Source organism: Schistocerca gregaria, chromosome 2 (assembly GCF_023897955.1).
Source record: "Schistocerca gregaria isolate iqSchGreg1 chromosome 2, iqSchGreg1.2, whole genome shotgun sequence".
In the NCBI taxonomy this organism is placed as follows: domain Eukaryota; kingdom Metazoa; phylum Arthropoda; class Insecta; order Orthoptera; family Acrididae; genus Schistocerca; species Schistocerca gregaria.
The window spans coordinates 243,157,497-243,182,461 of record NC_064921.1 but is presented as its reverse complement, the minus strand read 5'-3'; the positions used below and the strand labels follow the sequence as shown (position 1 = coordinate 243,182,461).

Genomic DNA, 24,965 nt, shown 5'->3' with positions numbered 1-24,965 from the left:
CTGTGCATTAATATAACCCACAATTCATGTGCTTGTTCATATCACAACGTGCTTCAGGTTTTCTGTATTCTCCTTTGTATGGAAGCGAATTTAAAGTTGGTTGGTGGGAACTCTGACATTGTGTTGAGCAATGTTACAATAATAAGAAGCTTTCTGCAGTTACGCAGTATATTGTGAAGGTATCATCAGTGCAGATATTATACCTCTACAATGAGAAAATAAAAATATTAGCGAATCACCACATATGTGCACAATATCTGACATCATATTTCTTGTTGTTGTCAAATTATACCAGATTTCTGTTGGTATATGAACATACAGAACTTTCACCAACCTGTGTTCCAATACAATTATGTGTAAGGCACATACAGTAAATAACTACAGATGTGAATGAATAATTTAATCATTGCAGACTGAAGACACATTCAGTTGTGATGTAATGTGAAATGAGCTTATTTCTCCAATGTAGGTTACAGTTCTTTATTTTAGACTTTTAACTAAATGTTCACATTTATGTTTTGTACTTACAAACACCATGAAACATATATTACCGAATATAAACTATAAAACTAAATTATTATTGAAGTTCCCTGGTACATTAAAATGGTGTGCCAGTACAGGTCTCGAACCTGGGCTCTCTGCTTTTAGTGGGCAAGTGCTCCCCGACTGAACTATACATGCCTAGCTCTTTATCTGCCCTCACAGTTTTACTCCCACCAGAGCCTCCTTTCATTTTGTAAATTATTATTAGTTGAAATACAGAAATTAGTTGAGTAAGTCATTTAATGGCCTCACCAGATCAACTGAATTTTCATGCCAGCTAAGTAAATTGGTTTGCTCTTCCTCCAAAAGATCTTGCGGAATGCGTCCAATGTGAACATCTTCCTGAAGTGGCTTTCCAAGAAAGAGATGAAGGTCCACTAAATATGCATATTCATCTGCAGCAACCAAGGAGTAAGCTGTTCCACTGCGACCAGCTCTTGCACAACGTCCTATTAGTAACATAAGTATTTATTATTATTATTATTATTATATTATTATTATTATTATTTTGCAGATAAGACTAACAAAATAACTGTAAATGATTAGTTGTTAATGAAGACATTCATTCATACATATACAGCAACACTGTATTTTTACTCACGCATTTTGCATTCATTTTCATTGGTCCCAACATAAGTCCTATTCTCTGAATACAATGCTTTCCCATTGTTAACTATTCCATGTTACAACATTTCCCACATTTGAAGTTCTCATTGACGTTATCACTACCTTCAACATTGATTTTCGTATAGTTTTTCTGCAAAAAGTGTGTCATATTGTTGCTCAAAGTAGGCCTTGGAACAAAGCATAAAACACAGACTGCACACAAAATTACTGATCATGTAAAGTATTCTCAGGGCAGTACATTTGACATATCAACTTTGACAAAGATATTTTAGTGTAATACTGGCTTATGCAAGATTTTGGTGTCGGCCTGTTGGGTCACAGCTGCCCGTATTATTGGTTCACAGTGTTTGAAGGGGAGGAAATGTATGCTGAACACCATATATGTCTGTGTATCCTATTTCTTTATTACTTCTCAGCCTATAAGTTTCTCCGTCAGTAATTTCGAGGCCTTTAATTTTCCTAATAATCTTTCTTTCTTTCAAATTTCTCCAATATTCTCTATCTATTTAAAATTAAAATTTCTGCTCCATAAAAGTATTCAGGTTTGATTACAGTGCTGTACTGCCCAAGTTTACCGAATTTAGAAAGTGATTTTTATTATAAATATTTTGTGTTAATCTGAATGTAGTTGCCATTTTTTGTCAGTAAACTTTGCAGCTTTTTCCAGACTGTTTTCTTGTATGATTTCCCCCTAGTATTTTAATTGAGAAACTTTGGTGCTTGTTTGTTGCAGGTAACAGATTCCGTTTTTTTGAATGATATTTGTAGTCCTACTTTTTCTGCAATTTCTGTAATAATCTCAATTTGTCTTTGAGCTGTGGTAATATCCCTAGCTAAAATTGTCACATCATCTGCAAAGCAGAGGCAATCTACAAGGTGCATTCAAGTTCTAAGGCCTCAGATTTTTTTTCTCCGGACTGGAAAGAGATTGAAACATGTGCATTGTTTTAAAATGAGGCTGCGTTCATTGTCAATACGTCCCAGAGATGGCAGCACCGTACGGCAGATGGAATTTTACCGCCAGCGGCGAGAATGAGAACTGTTTTAAATACTTAAAATGGCGACGTTTTCCTTACTTGAACATTCATTTTCTGAATTAGCGTGGTGTGAAACCAATTGAAATTCATCGACAGTTGAAGGAGACATGTGGTGATGGAGTTATGGATGTGTCGAAGTGCGTTCATGAGTGCGACAGTTTAATGAAGGCAGAACATCGTGTGACAACAAACCGAAACAACCGTGGGCTCGCACAAGCCGGTCTGATGACATGATCGAGAAAGTGGAGAAAATTGTTTTGGGGGATCGCCGAATAACTGTTGAACAGATTGCCTCCAGAGTTGGCATTTCTGTGGGATCTGTGCACACAATCCTGCATGACGACCTGAAAATGGGAAAAGTGTCATCCAGGTGGGTGCCACGAATGCTGACGGATGAGCACATGGCTGCTCGTGTGGCATGTTGCCAAGCAATGTTGACGTGCAATGACAGCATGAATGGGACTTTCTTTTAGTCGGTTGTGACAATGGATGAGACGTGGATGCCATTTTTCAATCCAGAAACAAAGCGCCAGTCAGCTCAATGGAAGCACACAGATTCACCGCCACCAAAAAAATTTCGGGTAACCGCCAGTGCTGAAAAAATGATGGTGTCCATATTCTGGGACAGTGAGGGCGTAATCCTTACCCATTGCGTTCCAAGGGGCACTACGGTAACAGGTGCAGCCTACGAAAATGTTTTGAAGAACAAATTCCTCCCTGCACTGCAACAAAAACGCCCGGGAAGGGCTGCGCGTGTGCTGTTTCACCAAGACAACGCACCCACACATCGAGCTAATGTTACGCAGCAGTTTCTTTGTGATAACAACTTTGAAGTGATTCCTCATGCTCCCTACTCACCCAACCTGGCTCCTAGTGACCTTTGGCTTTTTCCAACAATGAAAGACACACTCTGTGGCCGCACATTCACCAGCCGTGCTGCTATTGCCTCATCAATTTTCCAGTGGTCAAAACAGACTCCTAAAGAAGCCTTCGCCGCTGCCATGGAATCATGGCGTCAGCGTTGTGAAAAATGTGTACGTCTGCAGGGCGATTACGTCGAGAAGTAACGCCAGTTTGATCGATTTCGGGTGAGTAGTTAATTAGAAAAAAAAATCTGAGGCCTTAGAACTTGAATGCACCTTGTACTGTAATATTACTTCTACCCAATTTGATTGATTGATCTATATTCTGATTCGACTTTTGCTCTCTCCATTCTGTAATTACATTTTCAAAAACACAGTTAAACAGTAATGGAGAGAGTCCAATTCCCTGTCTAGCAACAAAGCAATTAATCATTTCAGATTTTTTAAAATTGTTTTAATTTCATATTTTGAGCAATATAAAGGGAATGATGGTAAGAGTAATTTCTTATTCTTTCCTGCATTTTACACTTTTTTGTGTCGAGCTGTTGAAAAGTGTAAAAAGGGGATTTTACTGTATATATAAAGCACACAGAAAAAGATTGTCTCCCCCCAAGAGACGTCATGCTACTACTGTATAACACCATCTCTCACTGTGACGATGGCTTCAATTCAACAGCCCTCAAATTTATTTCAGTGTACCACATCTAGCTGAAACCACTCACTAGTGGCTAATTTTAATAGAGCCACCTAATTGTTGGGATGTTGGCTGGTATATTTGACCATTGTTCCAAACAATCCCCAACTCATTTTTATGGGATTAAAATCATGTGATGTAGTCGGCCACTCAAGGTACGCTAGAGTGCCTGAGTGTTCGTCAAACCCGGAATGTTTGTGTACAGCCCACACCTGTGGTCATTTGAAAGATGGTAGTGTGCACAAAATACTCTTCATGAAAACGTAGAAGAAAGGACAAACTTGGTCACTGATGGTGTTGGAATAAACATCCTAGTTCACATTCGAGGTAAATAGAATCAGTGGACCGAAAACGTGGTGAAAAATAGCGCCAAAATACAATACAATCATTTCGGCCCTGAACTTCATACTCAACAATGGGTGTTAAACATCTCATCATGTCATCTGGGTACTCGAAGGCCAGCATCATTTGAAAACAGGCCAAATCGTGACTTTTCCGACTACATTAAACGGTTCCAGTCAGCTATTGCCCATTTTCTGTGTCATTTAGCTCACTGACAACATGCAGCTTTTTGCATCACTGTGAGTAATGTCCTCTCATAAGGTACTCGACTCCAAATGTCCTTTGCAATATTTGTACTGTAGCGCATCAATCACATTCAGTTAAAAAATCAAACAGAGACGGAATGAGCTGCAACAGTCAGCCCCAGGCAGGCAAGAGTGTTATGCATCACAGCCAGAGACGTCACTGACAGTAGCAGTCAAGTGACGCCACGCTCAGCCCCTCTCTTTGCACTGTCAGCAATGCCAGACGTCTACTGTTTCGAATGAGAAGCAACTGCACGCTTCCACCACATTCTTCCTGATGTACTATGACTGAGGGAGAGAATAAAGAAGTTAATTGAACAAATCTACTACCGACCTTACATCTCATTTCACTTTCCATGGGTGACAACCCAAGAGTCATCTGACACTGGTTTCAGAAGTGCGATATGAAATAAGACACTGGAGGGAGGGGCTGTAGATTTGTCAGTCACAAGTTTAATTGCTCCCTTTTCGAGTAAGGAACCAAGGATTTGCAGGCCTTTGTGGGAGACCTTGGAAAACTGGTCCAGATGGAAGGTTGGTCTGATAAGGAATTATCAGGTGTTGCAAAATTGAGACTAACAGGGGAAGCTAAAACTTATGTAGGGTATACAGAAGCTCTTGCACGACTCACAACATTCAAAGAATTTAAAGAAGGGTTAATTCAGAGATACCTGAAACGAAATAGTGACGGGCACTGTAGGTAACAATGACGGGTAACAACTTAGAAAACTCCAGAAACTGTGGATAGGATAAGGAAAATTAATGGGTGTACCAATGAACTAGGACAGGATGCTGCAGTCAATAACATTATTTTGCAAGAAGTTGAGAAAAGGGCACTTGATGCTTTTTTAAGAGGGTTTTTGCGGAAATGTCAATGTACGGACATGGGGTTCGACAGATTTGTGCACAGCAGTGCTCTTAGCTATAGGATTTGAGGAGGTCGATCTGTTGACTGGAATGCAGGGTTTATTTATTTATTTATTTATTTATTTACTCGCATCCAGAACATAAGATACATATATAGCCGATAGACAGCAATTTACAAACAATATGAGTACATGATTAAATTCCATATGACATATAAAATTTTGCCGTTTGAACTGCTGCATCATTGGCGATAACCAGATCGTCCATCGGACATGGGACTGGGAGGTTTCTACAGTTGAGCAGGTGTTAGGAGTTGCCCACAAGCAGCCAGTGACAATGCATCCTGTTTCATTAAGGGCAATGTCCACTTGTTTGGCATGGTTGGAGTTCTGCCACACGGGTGCTGCATATTCAGCAGCGGAGAAGCATAAGGACAATCCAGATGTGTGAAGAACATCTGGTTGTGCACCCCAAATGTTACCTGTCAGTTTCCAAATGATGATGTTCCTAGCCGATACTTTCATTTTTGTGTCCTTGCAGTGGACTTTGAAGGTGAGGGAACAGTCTAGCTTTACTCTCAGGTATTTTGGGTATCACAGTTGGTCAGTTGTTGTCTTCTCCAGGTTATGTTTAGGTTCCTTCTAGCCTCTCTGTTCCGTAAATGGAAAGCACACACTTGTGTTTTAGAGAGATTTGGTTTCAAATAATTGTGATCATAATAGGCAGACAGTGTTTGAAGACCTGTAGTTAGTTTTTCTTCCACCTCCTCAAAGGTTCTTCCTTAGGCAGCAACTGCTGTATCAGGGTAAATGGACAGCATTAGCAGCTGGTATAAAATGTTTCAAGTGCTGATTAATGGGGCATGTAAGGAGACAGTGTCGGCTGCCTCAGTGTGATGTGAATAAAGTAGGAGGAAGTAATAGTTTCAGAGGTAGAGGACTGGGGAAGAATAAGGTGTTAAATGCCAAGGGAACCTCAGTTTCACCTATAGACCTTCCCAATAAGATCGGATGCTACAAAATTGTGTGCAGAGGTGGATTGTGTGATAAGAGGAATAGCAGGAAGAAATGGCTGCATGGTATTATTGGACACAGGGGCACATGTGTCATTCACTGGTCGTGATCTGGTCAAACGTAAGCAATGGGAGCCACCACGGTACAGATTGCATGGAGTGGTGGATAAAGATATCACACCATTAGGATCGGTGGACATAGACTTTTGCCTATCTACAGTTCAATTTAAACAATGTATAGAGATTGTGCCACATACGAGTTAAGGCTATGACATGATTCTGGGATTAGATTTCTTTTATCAGCATTATGTCATAATCAATCTTCAGCAAAATAGGGTGTAACCTTGACAGAAAAATGTTTCGGTTAGGTGAAGCCATTGCCGGCGCAGCAATGTCGCGAGGAGAATCTGTTGCATAAGGCAAACCGATTAAAACCAGGAACAATCACACTAAGACTTGATTCGCTCAACTGTGTACCTAAGGGTACTGGGAAATCACTTTGGGTCAGTAATGAGTCTACCTTGATGGTAGGAATTTTGTGTTTGGTGGAACCATTAGAAGAGAATGAAGTATTAGGTCTGGCAGGCTATGTGGTTAAAAGAGGTTTTGTGCACCAACAAAAAAATAAAGGGCGGAAAGAAGGTACCTATTTCTATAGATAATTTTAATGCAGAGGATATAGGATTAACACAGGGGTTGTTAATAACTAATATGGATATCCCTCGAGGAAGAAGAATGGGACACCGGGGTGTCAGCCACAGAAAATCGCTGGATGCCATTGAAACTGCATTAAGAGAAAAAGTGAAGCACCTATCGGAAGTACCAGGGAACAGAAGGAAAACTTACTTTTGGAATTTAAGGATTGATTTTTTATAAAAGGGCCATTACCAGCTACGCATATTAGACAGTACTACATACCAATGGGAAATGAATCACCAATCTACGGCAAACCATACACAATACCAAGGTACTTGAAACCAATTTTGGAGGAATTCATCGATCAACAGTTGAAAGGGAAAGATGGAATAACTTTAAAAAGTAACAGTGTATGGGGGCAGGAACAGCCATAGTACCAAAAAACTGGCACTGCTAAGAGTATCCTACGACTTTTACATCGCTGGCAACGGGTTATACATAATGCTGGTGACAACTTTGAAGGTCAGCAAAATTTTGAAACACGTGTCTGTTTTGTACAAGCTGTAAATAAATAGTTGCCACAATTAAAGTTCCCACCCTCGTATACAGAGATGGTCATGACATCAAACCAGCAGGCAGCAACAGTGGCACAAGCACTTGCAAATAAATGGATACCTCAGTAACCAGTAACAATAGTAACAAACAAGGGAACGAACTACACGTTAGATCTATTCAAGGAATTGTTTAAGTTATTGAATGTGAAGAAGTCACAGACCAGTTCTCTCTATCCACAAGCCGATGGAAGAACTGAAAGAGTACGTAGGACAATCAGGAAGATGCTTAGATACTACACTGACCCTCATCACTCCAACTGGAATGTCTATTTGAAGTACGCCGTCTCCACCTACAACTCGAAGCAGCATACAAATACAAGATTATCACCATATAAAGTAGTACATGTTCATAAAATGCCATCATCATTTGATATATTGAAAACAAAGAAAGGGAAGACTGGAGAGTCTGTTAAGGATTTGCCAGAGTGATTAGGGAAATTTGTAATAGAGTACAGAGGGCAAATACAAGAGCACTGGAGAAACAGGAAGAAGCAATAATGCCACAATATAAGATTAGTCAGTGGATGATGCTATCAATGTCGCATATGCCGAATGGAAAGAAAAAGAAGTTTTTTCAAAGTTTCAGGGGCCATAGCAAGAGGTAGAGAGTACGTCACCAGTAAATATCAACATTCAATTGCCGATGTGAACAATTGTGCATGTCGGATTATTGAAATTTTTTCAAGAGAGTCCAGAAGGTATCCAGGGATAGGAGATGCGAGCTCGAAGGGGAGAATAAGAAGAAAGGTATCGGAAGGATAAACATAAGACTGTGAATGAAACAGTAATGAGAAACCAGTGTGTATTAGCACCTAGGAGATAGCCATTTAATATTTTTTTAAGGTTAGGTATAGATTTAGCATAATTACTTTAGGCAGCTGTGGAGTAGCAATGAATTTAAGGGGGAGGAAGGTAAGAGGTATTCCTGCCCATATGTGAGGTGCAGACAAGGTGAGATGATGCAGTTCATAGTGGGACTACTAATGTTCGTCAGGATGCAAGCGTTATGAACAAGCACCTGGAAGGGGGAATGCGGTTCGCCAAGCAGGAAGATGTAGTGATCACCAATAATCACTTGGTGTTACAGTTGGTATTCAGCACATGGGAGATGCACAACAATGTGAGAAAGATTGGAAGAAGCATTCGACAAACTCCATTGAGAACAGAAAAGCACGGGACTCTCAAAGGAAGTGCCAGGGTATGTTAAGTCTTAGATAGGGAAGTAGTAATGACAAAGTGGTTAAAGCACAAAAGAAAGTAACAGAACTACAGGAGGCCATGCAACAGGCTGCAGGAGGTCAGCTACGGGTAAACTTGTCGCCAGAGCAATATTTACAGTGTCTAAGGAAAGTACAGAAGGAACTATTGTTGGAGTTTGGGTTGGTTCTAGAACCCAAGCACAAAAACTCACCTTTTTATTTCTAGGCAGCCACAGCATTGGCGAGGACTGATGGTGCAAAAGTTTATATTTTCATTTCTATACCAATAGCAGTTATTTGGGGAGCAAAATAACTGACGGTGGTCAAAGTAGAGAGGATATAAAATGTAAACTAGCAATGGCAAGAAAAGCGTTTCTGAAGAAGAGAAATTTGTTAGCATCAAATATAGATTTGTGTGTGAGGAAGTCTTATCTGAAACTATTTGTATGGAGTGTAGCCATGTATGGATGTGAAACATGAACAATAAATAGTTTAGACAAGAAGAGAATAGAAGTTTTTGAAATGTGGTGCTACAGAAGAATGCTGATGATTAGATGGGTAGATCATGTAACTAATGAGGAGATACTGAATAGAATTGGGGAGAAGAGGAATTTGTGGCACAACTTGACTAGAAGAATAGATTGGTTGGTATGGCATGTTCTGAAGCATCAAGGGATCACCAATTTAGTACTGGAGGGCAGTGCGGAGAGTAAAAATCATAGTAGGAGACCAAGAGATGAATACACTAAGCAGATTTAGAAGGATGCAGGGTGCACTAGTTACTTGGAGATGAAGAAGCTGGCATAGGATACAGTAGCATGGAGAGCTGCATCGAACCAGTCTCTGGACTGAAGACCACTACAACACCACCACCACCACCACCACCACCACCAACACCAACAACAACAACAACAACAACAACAACAACAACAACCTGTAGCAGGGGAACAAGCTTGTTACGAGTGCTACACACAGTTCATGCATAGCCTATAGAGTAGGAGATATGGAAGAAATTTGTAAGAGTAAAAAATGCATCGGCTATTATTAGTTGCAAGAGACACGTGAAGATATATAGAAATGGAGGAAGCGAAGTTACAAAAATGACAGAGAGGGGAAGAAAGATGAATGCACAGGGGTAGTAACAAGGATAAACAATTCATTTTAGCTTGTAAGTGGGGAACAGAAATTAGAAATTATTGTGCAAGAAGCTAGTAATGAAATACGTTCTGTTGTGTTTGAATTGGAGAAGGGCAAGGGGCCCCTGTAGAAATGTTTAAGATTACGTGATAGGATTAAGGAAACCAACTGTTAGAATAATTCTTAAGAGGTAAAACAGGAATTCTGCCAGGAATTCTAGCGTAAAAGGATAATCTAGTTTGGTCAACCCGAGGGACAGGGTCTTGATGAAAAGGAGGACAATGTAGCGTATCAACTGTATTTGATCAATGCAAGCTAAATTGCCTTTCCTCACTTGCCACCACAGATGTGTTTCGAGTACATGCCATAAGTCCTGAATGAACGTAATATGGAGCGTATAAGTACTCAGCCATTCACGTACTAAAATATTCTCATCTCAGTATCACAGTCTACAATACGAGCCTGTGAGTAAGGGGTCCGCTGTTCAGCCATGAGGCAGGGCATCCTGCCCAGAGTCATAAGAGGACTACTGCCTGAGCAGGCAGCCACCTGCTGATACAGGGAGATCATGGCCATTGTCAGCTGCACCACAGTGCCTTCATCACGGTCTCAGCCGGAGACATGGCTGACAGTGGCATTCGAGTGAAGCCGTGCTCGGCCCTTCTCTTTGCACTGCCAGCAATGCTGGATGTCTATTGTCTTGCATAGGATGCAACTTCAGGCCTCCACCAAGCTGTTCCTGCTGTATTACAGCCAAGGACCAGAATAAAGAAGTTAATTGAACAAATCTAATGTCATTCTGGTATCTCATTTCCCTGTCCAGAGGTGACAATCCGAGAGTCATCCAACAGTCTAGAAACTTGTCCAGCTTGACTTGCATGGTTTGAAACCGATTTTTATTGACCAGGTGTGACACTCATCTCCAATCCCTGTCTGTTAGGATATTTTCATGGCCAGTCTTGTTGGGCTGTGGTACACAGTTGCATGTGATGCACCAACAAATCGGGCAACTTCATACACAAGTGGTCACTGGCACGTCCAACTGTGATAGCTCCTTCTAACACTCTGTTACATCTCCACGTGGACGTGACTTACTACTATGCTGATCACATGCAACAGATTGACACACACACAAAACTTCACTGCCTCAACTTATGCCAGTGGAGGAGGATAGCATTACAACCTGCTACCAGCTCTAAATCATCAGCAGCACTTGATAGCAAGAAGTCTGCTCTTTTAAGGGTGTGGAGGGGCCAATATTTTTCTCCAGTGAGCTTATATGAGGGTCACTGCAAAAGTCATGAGAACTATTTTTTGTCTCAGAAACAGCAATGAGTGAAAAGATACCTCATATGTAAACATTACATGTAGTGAGATGGATGAACAAACACACACCATCCTAAAAATATAGCATGAGAAAAAAGACAAAAAAGTTAGTTGTTGCAAATATCTTTTACTATCTATTGCAATAGTGCACAATAGTACATCGCACACTACATGCATTCTATGGCATCAAGAGTCTCCCCAGGAATCACCAGTAACATGATAAAACGCTAGATGGTAGTCATTTCCAGAACAAATCATGAAGAGAGATCACACTGAGTTGAGCAGCCATTGAGGATGGATGTTACCTAACTTTAACAAAGTTCTTATGTAAAACTTGCAGTTCCCCATGAAAGGAATGTGCAAGAATGCAATGAGGAGCTCACAGAAGTGGCAGGGCATGCCGCCCTACCGTACCGTACAGTCGGTCGGTGCGTAAATACATTCTGACATGGTAGAGGTGCAATGGCCGACATGCACGGATCCAGGAGGCCTGTCAGTATGCATACGGACTGCACTCATACCTAGATCGCCCAATGCGTGCTTATTATGAGCTCATACCAAAACTGAAACAGCTGTTCAGTGGAACACGCTTTGGAACACGTGAAGACATTGCCACAACAGTGACACATGAGAGCCGACAATTCACTCATGATAAGGCCAAATTGGCAGCGTGTGATAGATACATTGAGAGATTATTTCGAGGGACTCTAAGATATCACACGTCCATGTTCCTGCCCTGTACTATTGTGTACGGTTGCAATTGACTGTAAAACATGTTTGAAGTGGCGAAATATATTTCATATTTTTCTCATGCTATATCTTCATGTCAATGCACCTGTTCCTCCATCTCACTACATGTAATGTTTACAAATGAACTAACATTTAATTTGTATATTCAAAATTTTTTAATTCGTTACAATCTTTGAGACAAAAATATATTGGCCATGACTTTTGTAATGACCTTTGTAATCAGGGTGTTCCTCCTAATGGTTGTAAGATGTATTTTATATGGTGTTTCAGCAGATATTTGCAATTTAATTTTTGCAATGTGTAATTGGAGTTGCTCCAAACGAATACTGCTCATCAAGTCCTTCATGAAACACCCAGTGTAGACAGCAACTTCAACTTGTTTTCCATTATCAGCAAAATGATTTTTGAAGCAAATTATATGTGCCCACTGGATTCGTCGGTCCAAAATTAGTCTATTGTAATATTTGTTTTATAAATATGTATTAACAGGGACCGTAAAACATGAAGAATAAGTGGTACTCCAGCAGCGACTGAACAGTGCTGTTGGTTGGCGGTAACTGTCAGCCTGGGGCCCAGTCGGTGCTTTCGCAGCTGGAGTACCATTTATTCTTCATGTTTTACTGTCCCTGTTAATAAATATTTACAAAACAAATTTTGCACTAGACTAATTTGGAACCATTCAATCAAATGGGCATGTAAGTTCCATTTCAAAAATCATTTTGCTCATAATGGAAAACAAACAGATGCTTTCCATACACTGGGCGTCGCACAAAACACTTGATGTTTTATTTGGGCTGACTCCAGCTAGATACTGCATAAAGCTTAATCTAAAAATTTAAAAACCTCTAAAAAGTATAAAACTAACACGTATTGCCCCTTTAAATTTAATATAAGTAGTAATATACTGATCCAAGCGTCCTCGTGTTCAGGGACTAATTACTGCCAGGAGTAAGCCTCTTCTGCTGGTGTCACCTCTTCCAGTCCTGCAAGTCCCACGTAGACACCTCAAAATAGCTAGTGAATGTATAATTACTTCTTATATAAAATATGCAAACCAAACTATCTTTAATTAGTCTACACTGTTAAAGAATAGAGTTATACACTTACTTTCTATCCTATTTTTACATAATTACCTTCAAACTTAGTTTCACGCATTAATCTATCTTACGAGGCCTCTGGCCTGCAGTGGTTTGATGATAGCTTCACTAAAATGCGAGAATGAATTGCGCAATATGCTGTGTGTGGGATGTGACCGAGTGCAGTACCTCAAACATGCAATCGTGTGAGGGGAGGCAAATTTTGCAGTTGTGCCTATATTGCGGCTTTTTCGGAATAAATTAATTAAGCTTAGACTTAACGATTTGATACTGCTGTTTTGACCTTTACCTACATTACCTAGGTAGCTTACTTGTATTTAAATTTCATATTTTATTATTTTTAGACGTATTCTGTTCGTATTTTATTCACTTAGCCGTCTCCCGACATGATGATTGGATCAAAATATTAGCACTTATGTTGAATTTAAAGGGGGCAGACAATACCTAATGCTTTTAGAGCTTTTCTTAAATTTTTAATTTAAGGTATTTCATCCCTTTCAAACTTAATATGTTACTAGTGTCGACAGTGCAATAGACACAATATCCCCACATTCACACAAATACTTTCTGGGACAAAACACAAAATTGGGACACACAATCTTTTCACTTATGCGATTTGTGTGTTTCTTCCTCTAACCCACACACATATATTAATTGCCTAAGTTTTGGTATATATTTAGCTAATTTTGGAAATATAAGCAATAAGCAGTGGGAATAATTCTACATCCAGTCCGAAAAAAGCGGTCTACCATTGCACTTTCTTGCAATAGGCTGTCTGAACTATTAGTGCAAAATCATTTGATTTAGTACTGAATTGTAGGCCTAAAAATAAATAAATAAAAGTCTGAGATCATACGTTTATATTTTATGGTTGAGTCACCATCATCCTTTTTCTGCTATGTAGGTGTTGAAACGGGTGACTTCACAAGACAGGAATCATTATCTATCAACCATAAAACATGAACATATGTTCTTGTGGACTTTTATATAGATTTTTTGAGCTCTATAATATGGTACTACGTAACTTGATGTAGCTCTTATGTTTTATGTAGCATATATCAAGAGGGCACACTGGTGTAAAACATATTTACTTAATTTAGTTGATTAAATTTAAACAGCTGAACAGACTTTCATGAAATATAGCTAAGAAGTGCCCTGATTCAACCAGATTTTTTCTTTAAAAAAGATGTTTTAAAACTGGAACTTTTGTTTGGGAGCTACAATGCCACAGATATATAAACAGATACACTTCAACAGACAAAAATCATCATTGGTGGCCAATCGTAAAAAATAAACATTTGTTCCTGTGGACTTTTATTTAGATCTTTCTGAACTCTACAATCTGGTACTATGTAAGCTGATGTAGCTCTCATGTATTATGTAGCATATATCAAGAGAGCACTCTTGTGGAAAACATTTTTACTTAATTTAGCTGATGAAATTAAAATGGCTGAACAGACTTCCATGGAACATAGGTAAGAACCATCACGATTAAACCAGATATCAAATAAAAAAACTGCATTAAAACCAGACATTTTCCTTGGGAACCACGATGCCACAGACACACACACCAACACACATGTTAAACTTCTTTGTGTCGAGGGTTAAGAAACGAAACTGCTAATATCTGCCAAAACACCAGAGAAAATGCGCGTGACGACCCTCAGGAGACACACCCTGCATATGTGATTACACCAAAGTGATTTGTATGCAATAAGAAGTTTTGTTTAGTACTCTAGATAAATGGTTTGACCTTTGGCACGGATAACAGTGGCTATACGTCATGTCATGGACGCAATGAGGCCTCAGAAGGTCGCTGGAAGGAGTTGACACCATTGCTTCACAAACAAGTCACCTAACTCTCATATATTCCAGTTAGGAAGGCGATGAGCTCTAATGGCACGTTCAATCTCATCCCAGGTGTGTTCGATTGAGTTCAGACCTGGCAATGTGGGGACAAGGGGGCAGCACACTAGCCTTATCACATAGTGCATAATCTTGTTGGAATATGCACCTCTCGTCGGGAGACATGATTATCATGAAGGGGTATACAGAGTCTGCAACCAGTGTACGATACTCCTTGGCTGTCATGGTGCCTTGCATGAGCCCCACGGGACCAATGGATGCCCACATGAATGTTCCCCAAGAGTATAATGGAGCCACTGCCAGCTTGTCTCTGTCCCTGACGTAGTGCATAATCTTGTTGGAATATGCACCTGCCGTCAGGAAACATAACTGTCATGAAGGGATATAAGGAGTCTGCAACCAGTGTACAATACTCCTTGGCTGTCATGGTGCCTTGCATGAACTCCACTGGACCCATGGATTCTCACATGAATGTTCCCCCAGTGTATAATGGAGCCACCACCAGCTTGTCTCTGACCTGCAGTACAGGTGTTAAGGAGCTGTTCTCCTGGAAGACAACGGATTTGTCCCCTCCATACACCATAACGAAGGAGGCATCTAGAATCATTAGAACATGCAATTCTCTGTTACTGCGCCATCGTCCAGTGTTGATGGTCACTTGCCAACTTCAGTTGTAGTTGCCGATGTCATAGTGTTAACATTGGCACATGCATGGGTCGTCAGCTGCAGAGGCCCATCATTAGGAGTGTTTGATGCACTGTGTGTTCTGAGACACTTGTACTCTGCCCAGCATTAAAGTCTGATGTTAGTTCAACCACAGTTTGCCACCTATAATGAGGTGTGGCTATCCCAAAGTCTGAATATTGTTTCACCTTTGTTTTGAAGACAGCACTAATTGAACACCTGACAAGTGGCACAGTTTTTGAAATGCTCATGCAGCTTCTGGACCATCACAATCTGCCCTCGCTCAAACTCAGATAATTTGCATGCCTTCCCAATTCTATACACAGACAGTATGCTCACTGATACTACATGCAGCATGCATGTGTCTGATTAGCACTCACTCCTCACCTGGTGACACTGTTATCACCTGGACAGGTTTACCAGGTGATCAAAAAGTCAGTATAAATTTGAAAACTTAATGAACCACGTAATAATGTAGATAGAGGGGTAAAAATTGAGAGACATGCTTGGAATGGCATGGGGTGTTATTAGAACCAATAAAAAACCAAGTTCACAAAATGTCTGACAGATGCGGATCGTTTGCTGATGATTGTGTGCCCAGCTGCCACTTTCATCATGCTTGGCCTCCCAGGCTCACAGATCTCAATCCGTGTGATTATTGGCTTTGGGGTTACCTGAAGTCGCAAGTGTATCGTGATCGACCAACATCTCTAGGGATGCTGAAAGACATCATCTGACGCCAATGCCTCAGCATAACTCTGGACATGCCTTACAGTGCTATTCACAACATTATTCCTCGACTACAGCTATTGTTGAGAACCATGGTGGACATATTGAGCATTTCCTGTAAGGAACATCATCTTTGCTTTGTCTTACCTTGTTATGCTAATTATTGCTATTCTTATCAGACGAAGCGCCATCTGTCGGACATTTTTTGAACTTTATATATATATTAATTATTTTTTTTTTTTTTATTTGGTAGCCGGCTGCTGGTGGCTGTGTGGTTCTAGGCGCTTCCGTCTGGAACCGCGCGACCGCTACGGTCACAGGTTCGAATCCTGCCTCGGGCATGGATGTGTGTGATGTCCTTAGGTTAGTTAGGTTTAAGTAGTTCTAAGTTCTAGGGGACTGATGACCTGACATGTTAAGTCCCATAGTGGTCAGAACCATTTTATTTTTTTGGTTCTAATAAAACCCCATGTCATTCCAAGCATGTGTGTCAATTTCTACCTCTCTACCTACATTATTCTGTGATTTATTCAGTTTTCAAATTTATACTGACTTTTTGATCACCCGGTATATCTGTAGTAGGTATGGGTCATAATGTTCTGGCTAATCAGTGTACACATGAAGCAAAGTAACAAAATATGGCCAAGACTCGCCATATTTAATGGTAACATTTAGAGAATGTTGCAAACACAAAACTGCTACACTCTTGTCAAACAAATGAATACAGTGTAACCAACAGAGACAACTAATAGCAACTCAAGCATCAATAAGAAAGGCTCTTTGCTAAGTCTGCAATAACTTCTATAGTCAAATCCTGATGAAAGATCATCAGAAAAGCCTAAGTTCTGGTCTTACACATTAGATGCTGCATTTAAAAATGCAATTATGCTTCAGGATGCTATCATTCACCCACAAATGAAACACAGTAAAAGAAGCACCAGCAGTCGTATTATATTTTACATTGATGATGCTGTTGTGTTGACTCATTTCATAACTCCATTCACTGAGAATTTCTTCCACAGTAAATAGCTGCACGTACCTGGAAAAGAGTGCAGGTCACTCATATTTTAAAAAGGATAAACAAACCTAAGTGCTGATTTACAGGCTAATATTGTTGACATTTTCATATTGCAAGATCCTAGGCATATTATGGCACGAACTGAAGTGTTACATACCATTTAGGCAAACAACATTACACACTTCTTGTGTAGCACAAGGAAAGACGATTGTGACAGAATAATATTAAGTAGGAAGTAAATCGTGGAACGTATACCATGCGCGGGTGTTTGTTTTCTTGTTTTGCAGAAATTAAACAGGAGATGTGGAATATGGGGAAGGTGTGATGATAAGTGAACAGCTTCACCTGGTGTAGGTGGGGCCTTTTATGTTTTGGCGTAGCAGCTTGGTGATGGCTTGACTGTCAAGCAGCAACAGCACTCACCAAGAATGAAAACAAAGGCAAGATGGTTTTGTGACAAATAAAATGTACTGTAATCTTGCGCTCATGTTGAGCCTTCGAGGTGTATGTTGTATGAAAAGTTGTGTTCTACTCTAATTCACAAATCACTTTAAAGATCTGTACACTCATTTAATATATGTTTGTAAAAGGAAAGTAGTGGATGTACTTTTTCATGATATGAATAGAAGTTACCTTCTTTTGCTCCAATAACAACTGCAGAACGTGAAGAAGTCAAGCCTTTCCTCGGGTACACACGGGATTTCAGAGGCACTGATTAGCAGGACCTTTAGTTCGAGAGAATCAACTAAGGCTACTGGAGGGAAGGGGGGAGGGTTGAAACACACCTCCGAACATTATGGGATTTCTGGAGAAAAAGGAACTTTTAAATAATAATCAACATGAGTTCAGAAAATGAGTTGTGGAAAACACAGTTCACTTTATTCACTCCTGATAATCTGTAATTAATGGATGGAGACAGTCAGTAGATATACTTTCACTAGATTTCTGAAAGGAATTCAAACCTGTATCACAAGTTCAGCTGCTAACCAAACATGATCACACAGAATATATTCACACAATTGTAACTGGCTCCAAGGATGTTTACTGACAGTATGTTATAATGGAAGGATAATGTCCAACAGAAACTAAAGTAACATCAGGTGTGCTCTGAGGAAAGTTAACAGTGAACTTGTTCTCAACATATAGGAGTAATACTAAGAAGCAATGTAAAATAAGACAAAGACATAAAATTAATAGCAGGGAAGACAAATCAAAGACTTGGATTTTTTGGAAAGGAAAATGCAGACATTTGTAAAGGAGACTACAAACAACATGATAATTTAGTTGTGGTCTTCAGAGCTAAGCTCTCCTTGTTAGTCCATCCTATGAAAGTCTCTTCATCTCTGCGTAACTATTGCAGCCTACATCCATTTGAATCTGTTTATTGCACTCAAGCCGTGGTCTCCATCTAAAAGTTATACTCCCATCCTTCCCTCCATTTCCAAACTGACAAGAGACTAGTCAAAGAAGGAAAATTAGTTGAAAAAATTTGTGTAGTCACAAATGCTAGGGAGGAGTGTCATGCACAACATACTAAAAACCTGACCTTTAGGGTGTGAGCATTGGCATGGGAGGTGGGGTGGAGGTGTGGAGAGCATTTATAGGGCAGTTTTTCACGTTTTTCTTGAGTAACTCGAAAACCATGACTTCTCATGAACTGTTTCCCAGTGCAAAATTATGTATGTAGAAATTCCTACAAAAGAGCTCCTATTAATTTTTTCTCTAGGACTAATAGTTTCCATGTAACAAAGGGTATAAAAGACACTTTTTAATGGTGTAAAATTAATGTTTATGCTATGAAGAACGATTTGTAGCAATCCTCGTGATACTTTGCATCTGCATCATGTAGATCACTAACAGAACAGATTTGTCTTTAGATGATATCTCCCCACTCCTCCTTCTCTTGTGCACTAACTAAAATTTATTATCGTAACTGAAGAATCTAACACTGTAAGCCTTTCGCCACCCTTTGTTAGGCTTTTTCCTCTGTTTATCAAAAAATTCATTATCAATTACTTTTGCACAAAACTAGTTAGTTTCAAAATCAAATTTCGCTTCAGCTGAACGCATTGGTTTGACTCTAGCTGATGTTGAAGACTGTTCCTCTGAAAGAGGTTCTCTTAAAAATCTTTTAATTGAATCACCTCTAGTGTACTCTTTCCTGGAAGATTCATGAACACCACCACGCTTTTTGTTCCTGCAACCTTCAGCTTGCCCATCTATTCTCAAATAACTGGTATTTAGGAATCCATGTATTCCTTTCCCACCAACATTTCATATCTCACTAACAACATCATACTCGCAGATCAAACACTTTTCTGCCAGTGTTTACAGGAACATATTTCTTGTACCGATTCCCGTTAAATCACTGCAAATAACTAATAACTTAATAAAATGAATTCTAAATATAAGACAGTCTCTGCCGCTGTATTTAATAATCAATAATCTGTTTCGTGCTCTTAGTGCACCATCATATAAACTGCAACAAGTAATGAAGTAATTATTACATGAAACTTTTGATTCGTGAACCTATCTAAACCATCAAATAGCAGAATAAACAAAAAGTGCAAGGTACAAACATACATTATTAAGGTAGAGGGAACCACTGAACTCACTCAACAGTGAAGATGTTTAGTCTACTCACACAACAGAACTGGACAGAAAATGCTGTGTGTAAATTGAAGAGTGAGCAGGAAAAAGTCGCAACAAATGTATAGTGTGCCCAGCAATCAGTTTCCCGCCTACCAGTGCACAGAGATGTACATAGATTCTGTTTGTATGTGTAGTTCTATTAATAACTAATATTTGTATTCCATTTAGTGTTAATGCATTTGTGAAAAATGCACAATTCTAACATGTGTCCTCATACAATGCATTTTGTAAAATATCAAAAATCTTCAGGTGTGTCTGCACACTACGTCACTAATGATTTACGAGGTGTGCTGTGGAATGGTCAGTATAACTTGGTGAAACATCCTGTAGTTGCTTCTTGCAACGTAAAGGGGTAGATGGAGTGAGGACTCACTAACTCACTCTTCGTTTTGCAGACTCACAAGTAAGGAAGTGCTTAACATCGTTCTGCGTCATGCATTCCATCATCTTCTACCCTCCACTGCCCCCCCCCCCCCCCCCAACCCCACCCTCGCCAGCTGCCAGTTGTCACATTCCCAGAACAAAATTTTTCCCTCAGTACTGTTCTACTGCACGTACACACGAGTTACAGCCATTTAATATTTAGCCTTAATCAACTTCATTTAACAATAAATATTAATTTTGTACCATTAAACACTGTTTTTATAAATTTGCTATTTTTCCACCCCTTGTAACACCGGAACTACTGGTCCTAGAGAAAAAATGAATAGGATTTGCGACTACACAATTTTTTCCCCCAAGTGACATTTTTTGGTCTTTGTTGACTGGGCTACAAGCTCTTAATGCATCAGGACATATCCTCCTTTTAGTCTAGTTGTGACCCAAATGTTATCTCTATAATATGAGCACACAAACCACATCACCTTGGCAAGGTCCCTAGTTTGTGGGGAGAAACAAGATGCTATTCCTCATACTGTGGAGAGTAACTATAAAAATGGGTGCACTGTGCATTTTGCACAGAGACAGAGGAGAGGCAAAAAATTCGTTGTATCGCTGTAAATATTCTTTCATCAGTTCTTGTGCCGTGATAGCTGAGTGTGCGCTAGCATACATAGAAAGATTGCTTTCTCAGTAAAACACACACACACACACACACACACACACACACACACACACACACACACACACTTGGTCTTTTGAACATTATGCTTTGAAAATCAAATGAATTTTTGCAGTGCTTACATTCTCAGCCTTCCACAGAAACTGAATAATTATATTTAAAGCATCTTCAAGCTTTAAAAATGTGTGACCTTAATAGGATATTGGAAATAAATCATTTAATGGGCTACTAAAAGTTAAATTTTCTTTCACTGTAGACCAAAGATGGAGACTTGAGCTATTAACAATTTTTAATGCAGCTGCAGACAGTCATATAAATGAATTCATAAGCGGCTGTAATTAAAACTTACACACTACATAGCAACCAAACAATGGAACATCCAGGATGGAATGTAACAATATTAGCCCTCTCCTTCCCCGCCCCAGCGTCCTTACCCCCACCCAGTCGCCACTCCCATCATGCCAGAGATTGCTTTCATGTGTGTGTGTGTGTGTGTGTGTGTGTGTGTGTGTGTGGGTTGCAACTGAATGTGTGTTCTCTATTTTTGATGAAGGCCTTGCTGGCTGAAAGCTTATTTGTGACAGTCTTTCTGTTAAGCCTATCTGTGACTCAGCATCTCCGCTATATGGCGAGTAGCAATATTGATATTACATAGTAAGAAATCAATGCCTTCATCTTCGCTGTCTGACGTAGATGAAGTGGTGTGTTTGTCACAGTAGACAAGAAACTTAAATCCACAGACACAGAAATTGAAGCTGCAGGTTTGGACAAGACTCAGTATTGTAGTGTCGCGGAATAGTAAAGAGTTGGAAACGTGGAATATTGTCAAAGTTTCGTTGCCTATGCCGAGAACCAGAGGATTGCGCACGTATCGGAATGTGTCGTCATGCAGGGGCAATGGCCTGGTTACACACAACAGGCGAGAGAGTACTGCTTAACACGCGGGTTTGTGTTAGACAGAGACTTTCGTAGAGTGCAAGACAGAGGTATTGCGTCAGCTGTACTGCATTTCACAACTTCGCGTAAGTCTGCCGCAACAACACGTAACTCTGTCGCAAGAACACCTAAGGGTCGAGTACGGCAGATGAATCAGCAGTATAAGTGGAACGAATGCGGTCATTACAAACGAGCACGACTTCAGGACGTTGCTCGTGCTTCCTTTAAATATGCCAGCTTTGATAGCAACAAGGCACTCGCACTCGCAGTTAGACTTGCAGTTAGAGGTGTACTGGGTCGCTGCGTAGCGCTCAGCTCGGTGATAGAGAGGTTAATCTTTATTGAGGAGATGTTGCAGTAAGGGCGGCCCATCCAGCAACAGACGTGAGGGGACAGTACCAGCTCTGGTCCTCTCTGCTGCTGCTGTCAATCATCAACCCAGGATTAGCAGATGTCGCAGCAGACTCGCTTGCTACCAATGCTGACCACATCAGAGAGCCATCGTCGAGATCGTGCGGGGCCTAGGCCCTGTGCATCCGTGCGTCACAACCGGTGAGCCAACGACGCTGGGGAATGAAGCCAGTTCCGCCCGGCCACCGCGGACGAGCCACCAGGAGGAGCAGGGAAGAAGACGGGGTGGGATAGAGTACACTCCGCACTACGAGAACGCTTCTCGTGCCGACGACACCAGGACTCCAACCCGGAGCCTTCACGCGCAGCTGCCTGCTGTCCACCGCCGAGCCGGGCGCTGCCAGCCACGCACGGCTGAAGTAAGGGCATTCCTCCGCTACATCACAGCTCACGGCGCTGCGCTAGCAAGACTGGTGCGGCCCAGATCTGGTGTCATCACTACGAGTCAGCGAGGACTTGGGGAAGGTCGTTGATATCACCAAGCCACATTGTACTCGGCAGGAATATAGTTGTTATGACTTAATAATGTTTCTTTGGTGTTTCTGACACTTCTACAGCCATCTCCTAACATCCTGACAACTGGAGAGGTCACAGCTTGGCCATCCAGTCCACCGTAGGCAACCAGGACCACCAGGGTGCCTACAGTATCATGGGTGGGCATAAAATAATTGATCCTTCTATTGCCCACCAGATTGACCTCCTGATGTAATCGAAAACTTTACAGAAAACCGCAGTTCATTTGTACATAAGTTTCCCAGCCATACTGTAATCATACTACCTAGAACAGATAGCTCAGAGCCCCATTCAGGATATAAATATACTGGATCTAATGGCAACAAATAGACCTGCCCTCTTTGAGGATGTCCACATCAAAATTAGTACCAGTGACCATGAAGCAGCTGTGACAACAATGATTAGCAAAGTACATAGGCCAACTGAAAAGATACAAACGTTCAGTAAACTAGAACAAATATCAGTAGTGTCATACCTCAATGAGGAACTTGAAACTTTCAGCACAGGCCACGAGCATATAGGGAACTATGGCCCAAGTTTAAAAGAATAGTTGATGATTCCCTGGATAGATATTTACCTAGTAGAACAATCTGTAATGCGAGGGAACCTCCATGGTCTACAATCACTATAAAGAAATTTCTAAAGAAGCAAAGATTACTATGTAATGGGTGTAAAATAAAGCATAGGGCCACAACTAGAGAGATGCTGAATGAAAGATTTGGCTGCCAAGAGAGCAACATGATGCCTTCAATGACTGCCATAGCTGAATATTTTCAAATACTCTTTCACAGAACTCAAAGAAATTCTGGTTGTATGTAAAGGCTGTTAGCATCCAGTCCCTAGGAAATGAGACAGGAACTGAAATTGAGGATGGCAAAGCAAAAGCTGAAATGCTTAACTCATTTTCAAATGTTCCTTTACAAAGGAAAACCCAGGACACCTGCCCAATTTAATAACTGTAACACTGAAAAGATGAATGAAACAAATATTAGTGTCAGTGGTGTTGAAAAACAGTTGAAATCATTAAACCTGAACAAATCTCCAGGGTCTGATGAAACTCCTATCGGATTCTATAATGAATTTGTGGCTGAATTAGCCCCTCTTCTAAATATCGTCTATTGTAAAACCCTCTAACAAAAAACTGTGCCCAGTACATGGGCACAAGTCATACCCATCTACAAGAAGGATAGAAGTGATAAACAAAACTACAGTCCAGTATCCTTTACATCGATTTGTTGTAGAATCTTGGAACATTTTCTGAGCTCAAACATAAGGAGGTAACAGAATGACCTCCTCAATGCCATCCAGCATGGATTCCGGAAACATCGATCATGTGAAACCCAACTCGCACTTTTCTCACAAGACATACTGAAAGCTTTGGATCAAGGCAATCAGGCAGATGCAGTATTTCTTGATTTCAGAAAAGCACTTGACTAAGTACCACACTTACGCTTACTGTCAAGAGCGGAATCATAAGGGGGTATCAAGTGAAATTTGTGGCTAGACTAAGGACTTTTTGGCAGGGAGGATGCAGCATGTTATCTTGGATGGAGAGATATCGTCAGATGTAGAAGTAACTTTGGGTGTACCCCAGAGAAGTGGGTTGGGTCCCTTGCTGTTCATGTTTTATATTAATTACCTTGCAGACAATATTAGTAGTAATGTAAGACTCTTTACAGATGATGCAGTTGTCTATAATGAAGTACTATCTGAAAGAAGCTGCATAAATATTCAGTCATATCTTGATAAGCTCTCAAAGTGCTGCAGAGATTAGCAACTCGCTTTAAATGTTCACAAATGTCAAATTTTGCACTTCACAAAAAAAAAAAAAAAAAAAACAACATAGTATCCTATGACTATAATATCAATGAGTCACTGCTGGAATCAACCGGTTGTAACATTTTGAAGGAATATGAAATGGAATGACCACATAGGTTCAGTCAAGGGTAAAGCAGGCGGTAGGCTTCGGTTTATTGGTAGAATACTGGGGAAGTGCAATCAGTCTACAATGAAGATTGCTTACAAATCACACGTGTGACCCATCATCTACATCTACATGACTACTCTGCAATTCACATTTAAGTGCTTGGCAGAGGGTTCATCGAAC

At 40.4% G+C, this 24,965-nt stretch overlaps 1 protein-coding gene across 1 annotated transcript in view; it reads right to left on the bottom strand.

The window, feature by feature from the left end:
• The window catches only part of LOC126336771 (ATP-dependent RNA helicase DDX54), a 128,738-nt gene that overhangs the window by 39,676 nt on the left and 64,097 nt on the right, over nt 1–24,965 (bottom strand). The window contains exon 9 of the mRNA XM_050000783.1: nt 796–992. Coding sequence (XP_049856740.1) covers nt 796–992 — 197 coding nt within the window. The remainder of the gene's footprint in view (nt 1–795; nt 993–24,965) is intronic.